This window comes from Sphaerodactylus townsendi, linkage group LG14 (assembly GCF_021028975.2).
Source record: "Sphaerodactylus townsendi isolate TG3544 linkage group LG14, MPM_Stown_v2.3, whole genome shotgun sequence".
In the NCBI taxonomy this organism is placed as follows: domain Eukaryota; kingdom Metazoa; phylum Chordata; class Lepidosauria; order Squamata; family Sphaerodactylidae; genus Sphaerodactylus; species Sphaerodactylus townsendi.
This window is the reverse complement of record NC_059438.1, coordinates 7,635,095-7,642,232: the sequence shown is the minus strand read 5'-3', so window position 1 is coordinate 7,642,232 and position 7,138 is coordinate 7,635,095. Positions and strand designations below refer to the sequence as shown.

General features: G+C 45.4%; 1 protein-coding gene across 1 annotated transcript; it reads right to left on the bottom strand.

Annotated features, from left to right (window-relative positions):
* Positions 1-1,689: 1,689 nt before the first annotated feature.
* On the bottom strand, positions 1,690-4,430 carry LOC125443900 (metallothionein A). The gene is made up of 3 exons (XM_048516291.1): positions 4,228-4,430; positions 3,092-3,157; positions 1,690-1,926 (listed from the first exon to the last, which is right to left on the bottom strand). The coding sequence occupies exons 1-3, from the start codon at positions 4,253-4,255 to the stop codon at positions 1,832-1,834; spliced, it is 189 nt and encodes a 62-aa protein (XP_048372248.1). The 5' UTR covers positions 4,256-4,430; the 3' UTR covers positions 1,690-1,831.
* Between the last annotated feature and the right edge of the window lie 2,708 nt (positions 4,431-7,138).

The following is a 7,138-nucleotide window of genomic DNA, read 5'->3' as shown; positions in this document are numbered from 1 at the left end:
ACTGGTTGGATCCACCCCACTATTTATTAAAGTGGAATAAATGTTTAGGCCTCTTGGCAACCTAGTCCAGCTACAGGTTGGAGCAGGTGTGTTCAACATGGTGCCCACCAGATATTTTTAGAAAGTTGGTGGGGCTTTTGCCTAGTACAGCTTCTGATTGTGCTGATTAAAATAAAAGCTTCTACAGCAGCTGCCACCATAGTGTTACTCGTTTCATTCTCTCACTTTCCCAGCGTATTTTTTTTACAACTATGCCTCTTCTCTCCTGTCCTTGGGACTTCTTCTGTGTGCATGGCTCTGTGGGTGGCTCAGAGTCCTGGGGCAGCCATTTTGTATATGGATCCATCAATGCATCAGAATTCCAAGAGTCCACAGGCTCAAAAAGGTTGGAGACCCTTGAATCAGAGAAAGCCTCATGCCTAAATAACACGAGCAGGGGCATTTTACTTTTGATATTTTCAAGGCACTTCTATTTCTGTTGTTCCTTCTAATTTTTCCGAAGCTTTTCTTCTGTCATTTTATCTTATTTTGTCCCCATGTATCTCTTTCTCATTTTCCTTTTCCCCTTTTGTTTACAAGAATCTTGGGACTGGAAAGCAACAAAATCCCAGCTAGCTTTCCATTTTTGGGGAAGTTTCATGAGAACCCTAATAGAGGTTCCCTGCAGATCCAGAGTCATTGCTTACTGCCTGTCAAAGGCACCTACTTTTAGTGAAGAGGTGCGGGAAGGTGAGAGCAGCTTTGGAGAAAACAAGCTTTTGTTAAAAGTTTTCTAATGAAAGAGAAAGGCTTCGCACTCCGGGCAGCCACAGAGAAAAGTAGCCAAACCCAGAGACATAAAGAACTCTGTAGTATGAAGGAGGCTGGGCTGAAAGTGACTGGGTCAGGATTTCCTAATAAGCTTCACAACTGAGTAGATTTTTTCACAGTAAGAAGAAAAGCCCTGCCATATCAACTTTCTGCTTCTATTGACTGCTTAAACGGCACACAAAGCCCCTTAACATCTGGCTGTGATTACTGTTGCATAACTTCTTTACATTTTCCCCACCTTATCTTTCTACTTTCTTTGGTCCTTGAGAGGCAGAATGGTTTGTTGTAATAGTGATTAACCCTTACCACCACACAGGCAGGGTGGCTAGGATCTAGGAGTCCAAGGCTCAAATGCTGACTGCACGATAGAAGTGAGGGGGAATTGCACCTGGAGCACATGTGTGTCTTGGCTCTGTGGGTGGCTCCAAGTCCTGGGGCAGCCATTCTCCCCCCACCCCAGAATGCCCCTGCCCCCGCATACACCCGGTGCATCACTCACTCCCACCCCCTTGGTACTACGCCACTGCATAGAAGCCAACTGGACAATTTTTGGTTGGGCACACTCTGGACCTAGCCTACCCAATAGGGTTGTTGTGAAGATAAAATACAGGAAAGGGGAATGCTAAGCAGTTTTTGGTCCTCATTTTGGAGAAAGGCAGGGTATAAATTAAACACACAATTTAATTTGATATGGGCACCGGCCACTGTTGTATATGTACATGGGGTACTGGAATAGTTAAGTCTCAGAAAGATTCATCCCAAAACCATCTGTTGGATCTAATATTTGAATAATTGCAGACTCTCACTGGTGAGTTGTCTAGTAACCATAACCATTATTTTTAAACCCAGACAGGTTGAAAATTAATACAAACAATCTTCTTTCATGTTAAGTCACAGCTTTTTATTTTTCTTTTCCCCGCCCCCCCTCCAGCATGCAAAACAAGTACAAAACACTCATTGTGGTCAAACAGCCATCTTTTTGAGCATGCAGAATATTTACAGAGAACACAGCAGCGAAATTTTAGTTGCAACAGCTGCATTTACTTGACTTTGGCTCTTTGCAGACGCAGCCCTTGGCACAGTTGTTGCAGCCAGCTGGGCAACAGGAACAGCAGCCTGGAAGAGTTCAAACATAAGAAGCTTAGGGCGAAGATTATGGATATTTCATGAGTTAAGAGCCCAGCAGTTAAAAGATTCAAGGCAAAGAATCTACTGCAGGTTCACAATGTGGCACTTCTGGGCACCATGGATGGGTTTCCTCAACACCCCTTTGGTTGGGGTGGAGGAAAATAATCAGAATATAAACCATGAACCCAAAGGAAATGAAATGAAATGCACCAAACACTTACAAATACAAGTGAATAATCGACACAATATATACACGCGCAGGTTAGAACTGCCTGTACAACTAACAAGATGGAGTAAAGTGCCATCAAGTCACAGCCAACTTGGAGGCAATTTTCAAAGCAATAAGTGGTCAGAGGCGGTTTATGCCAACTTGGGCTGCTTCTGTGTAGCAACCCTGGACTCCCTGGGTGGTCTCCCATCCAAGTACTAACCAGGGCTGACGCTGCTTAGCTTCCAAGCTCAGGCTAGCCTGGGCCCTCCAAGTCAGGGAAGCACCCTTTTGCACCTGTCTTGCTTGCAAGGAGCCAGTCTTGGCTTTCCTTTACCTCAGCAGAGCAGAAGGTGCTTGAGGAGAGCCCAGGAGGCATCACCTGTGGATCTGCAAGGAGTGTCTGCTCAGAAATAAATCCCCATTTTGGAGGATGATGCTTGGCTTGCAATCTCCTAACATTTGGTAATTTGCCTCAGCACTCCATAGCAGCCATTGAGTGCACCTGCCGCAAAATTCTTGACGCCATAGTGGAAGAGCCCAATCCACAATTAAAGTACAACCCAATCCTGCAGGCAACAGGTTTTTAAATATATATATATACACACACAATATGTCCAGGTTGCAAGTTCATTTCCTGACACTTTTGTTCTAGTGGTCAGATTGTCAGACTAGGACAGGGGTGGCCAACCTATGTGCTCCAGATGTTCATGGACTACAATTGGCTATGCTGGCAGGGGTTGATGGGAATTGTAGTCCATGAACATCTGAAGCACCATAGGTTGGCTACCCCTGAACTAGGATCTGAGACTCTTCAGTTTGAATTCCCCTTGATGGATGACTTTGAAGCAGTCACACACGCTCAACCTAAGCTACCTTAAAGGGTTGTTGTGAGGAGAAAAGAGGAGGGGAGAAAGATGGGAAAAATGAAATAAATATACTCACTTTTTTTGCAGGAAGTGCATTTGCAATTTTTGCATTTGCAGGAACCAGCACAGGTGCAGGAACCACCTGAAGGAAAAAGAAGGAGGGAAATGTAAGTCACATGGTGCTAAGCAAAAAAGAAATTAGATTAAAGGCACACATAAGGGTTGTCAGCTGCTTTGACAAAAGTGCCTCTCAAGAAAGGTTTAGCTAATACAAAAGGGCAGTTGAGCTTTTAACTGAATCACATTCTATTAAACTTCTATTAAAGGGTCAGAATCTTTTACCTCCAGGCCTGTTGGCAACCCTTATACACAACTGTGCAACTGTCACTTTAATAATTATGGCCTGCAAGAATGCTATTTTACCTGTATTACTGCACAGTAGGAATGCAGGTTAGAACCCCTTGGTTTTACACTTTTTTTTCTAGCGTAGTGGTGTAGCCCAAAGTAATCAGAAGTGCTCTTCCACTAAGTAACTATCCCAAGCTTACATACAGTTACTGAGATGCGTGTGCCATGGAGTCCTAAGAGTCATTGATGTGTAAAGGTACAAATGTTAGAACTACTATTAGTTTGAATCCCCACTGGAGAAAATGAAGAAGAGGAAAACACTGTACCACTCTGAACCCCAACTGAACAGCAAAGTACAATATAAATTAAGGTATATATTAAATTAAATTAACATATTAAATTAATTAAGTTACATATATTAAGCTTGCCATTTACTGGCCAACTGGAGCCTGGTTATTCTTTCAGCCTACCTTACCTCACAGGACTATTTTGAGGCTGAAATGGTGTCAGAGAGGGGGAGAACCACCCTGACCTCTTTGTAGCACAGATTAAAAGGCTACTAAATTAATAAGCCCAACCCTGAGCAAGTTTCCTCAGAAGCCAACTCTCCTGAACTTACTCCTATGTGGATTCCGCACAGCAGATTTATAATGTTTTGCAATCGTTACAAACGAATCCGTTTTCCATTTATATAAAAGGGAAAATGAGTTCATTTACAACGATTGGAACGCGTTATAAATATACTGTGCGGAGGTAGGGAAGAGAGCGGAAAACGTTGTCTCCAAAAGTTCTCAACCCCACTTCAGAAAGAGCAACGTACTATAATAACGAGTGGATGGATGAATCAATGGGAAAGAGACTCACCAGCAGCGCAGGGGCAGTCAGGATCCATCACGCTTCAAGGAGGCGGTTCAGTTCGCAGCAAGAAACCGGAGTAGAGCAATCAGCTGTTGTTTCCCGAGGCGACTCCGTTTCGCCTTTATAGCCGCCGGGCACTTGGAGCCCGAGTGCAAAGCAGTTGCAGACCGCCTCCTCCGTGCACACGAGCCGCAGGGCAGGGCGCAAAGGGTGCACGCGCCGCTAGCCGGTCCCTCGCGTGCAAAGCTCCCTCCCCTGCTACAGACCCCGTGTGCGTTTGCACACTCTCGCCCACCCCGGCCTCTCGCTGGGTCTGTCCCAGCGATGGGACTGCGTGCAAATCCGGTCACTAGATGTTACGGGCAGATGTTTCCCAAGACAGTGTTGGAAAGTTCCTCCGTCCGTCCCCCGCCCCCCCCCCAGATTCCCCCCAAGAAAACGAGCGTGGGTTAGAGAGGCCCACACACCCCGTTTATCAGCCGGATTACAGCCTCCCACATAAACCTCGCTAAGGCCCCTTCTGCCCATGCAGAATAATGCACTTTCAATCCACTTTGCAGCTGGATTTAACTGTGTGGGACTCGGAAAAGCCACTTGCAAGCAATTGTGAAAGTGGGGTTTTGTGTGGTTTCCAGGCTGTACGGCCGTGTTCTAGCAGCATTCTCTCCTGACGTTTCGCCTGCATCTGTGGCTGGCATCTTCCGAGGATCCGGACACAATATTATTTAAAAACCCAGAAATTCTGGACCACCCTGACTACATTCTGTAGTCTGATGTGGTGGTTGTCAGGGTGGTCCAGAATTTCTGTGTTTTCAAATAATGTTCTGTGTCCAGATCCTCTGAAGATGCCAGGCGAAACGTCAGGAGAGAATGCTGCTAGAACACGGCCATACAGCCCGGAAACCACACAGCACCCTAGTGATTCTGGCCATGAAAGCCTTCAACAATAAATTGTGAAAGTGAAGTGAAAGTGCATTAACCTGCCTGTGTAAGTAAGTGTAACAGGAAAGAGAACTTGGGGTTGTTAGTGGCCAGCCCGAGGAAAAAGTCATCTCCTTGTGGAGCATCCATGAATAAAAAAATTCCATGTTGGGAGTTATTAGGCAAGGGATTGGAAAATAGAGGGGCCAATGCATGCATCTGGTTTGCCAGCAGCTGTACCGCAAAAAAGAGACTGCAGAGCTGAGAAAAGTGGAGGAGGGCAACCCAGGTGATGAAGTGGCTGGAGAATCTTTCCTTTGAGGAAAAGCTGGGGTCTGGGGGTCATCTGAAAGCAGTTAAATATACTCTGTTTATATACCTGTAGCCAGCCGTGCCAATCTACTATACACCTTGCAACACTTTCCCGATCACCTTTCGTCTGGTATCGAATCAATGGTCGCTGTTGTTCTATGCATCCATCTTGCCTGTATCATTTTTTCCTGCCTGTATAATTATTTTCCTAGGCAAGAATCTGGGGCTTTTGAGTTGGGCAGGGGGCAGACAACTGAGGAGAAATTATGAATGGGGTGGTGAAGGTGGATAGAAAGAATGGTGTTGCCCATGAGGCTGATGGGCAATAAAGTTGGGGGAACAGAAGTACTCTACTGTCTGCCACTGGATTTGGCGATGGCCACAAGTCTGGTTCTGAGAAGGGTTTAGGTTCATGCAAGTGGCTACATGAGCTGAGATGACTAAGAACCTCTGGGTTCAGAGAGAGTCAATCTCAATATCAGAATTAGGAAGAAACAAACGGGGAAGGCCTCAGCCTCTGTGTCCAGTTTGTTGGCCCTCCAGGACAGCTGGTCAGCAACTATGTGATTCAGGATGCTGGATTAGATGGACCACTGACTTAATCCAGGTGGGTGCCTGTATCATTGAGATTTGCTCCTAAGTAAGTATGCATCGGCCTTAAGTGTGCCTAAGCAGCCCTTTGCCTTCAGTAGTTTTAGGTCCCCCAAACTCTTCTCAGGAACAGAATGTTCAGTTACCTCTATAAAAGGGTCAAATTCTGTTTTCTTCAATAGATCAAGTTTGTGACCTACTTACTGGACCATTTTTGTGCAGTAAGTAGGTCACAAACTTGATCTATTGAAGAAACTCAACTCAGTCCCATTAGCCTTTGTGGCCTATTTTGTACTGAGCATTTGGCCTACTTTGTACTGAGTTTTGAAATTCAGAATGTTTCAGAATTCAGGAGTGAGATCATGTAAGAGATGCTTTTAAGAAATGAGACCATTTATAACAACCAGGTGTGAAGGGCTCTACAGTGGCCTAGGAATATTAGATAGAAAAGGGCTCAGTACTTCTAGTATGATACTGGAATCCTGATTTGAGCAGTCAAAAACTGGATTTAAAATTGGATTCTAGTTTAGTGGGACATACTGTATGATGTATTGTGTTTGCAAATCAAATGAGCCTCAGTGGTTCATTTGTAAAATGGGACTAACATCCAAGCTGTCCATTTAGGAGCCAAAAAAGTCATGTGCCACACTTGAAAGCAACTGGAGTTAATGGGCTTTGAAAGGTATGGTCTGTTCAGAATGGCCTGTCGACGTTATGTTGCAGCAAATTGATCCAAGTTGCTGTTGGGTTGGCAATTTTTGCACAGCTCCAGGAGCACACGGAGAGAGCTACGACTCCCTGTGAAGCAGCACGGGAGTTTTTTAAGATTAACGAGTACATGGAGCCAAGTGCAGCTGCCACACAAAAGCAGGCCAACTCTTCCTCCTGCCTTCCTACGCACAGCCAGAAGAGTCTTTTCCCCCACCACGCCAGCAGGGGGGTATGCAGGGGACTGTGTGCAAAAATCTCCCTTCTGCAACAAGTACTCATTTCGTTGCCCGGCCTCTTGTGCTGTGTGCAAACACAAGCCCCTCCTCTAGCACGGGACAAACCAAGCACTCATTCCTTATGCACTCTCCACTACACACACACA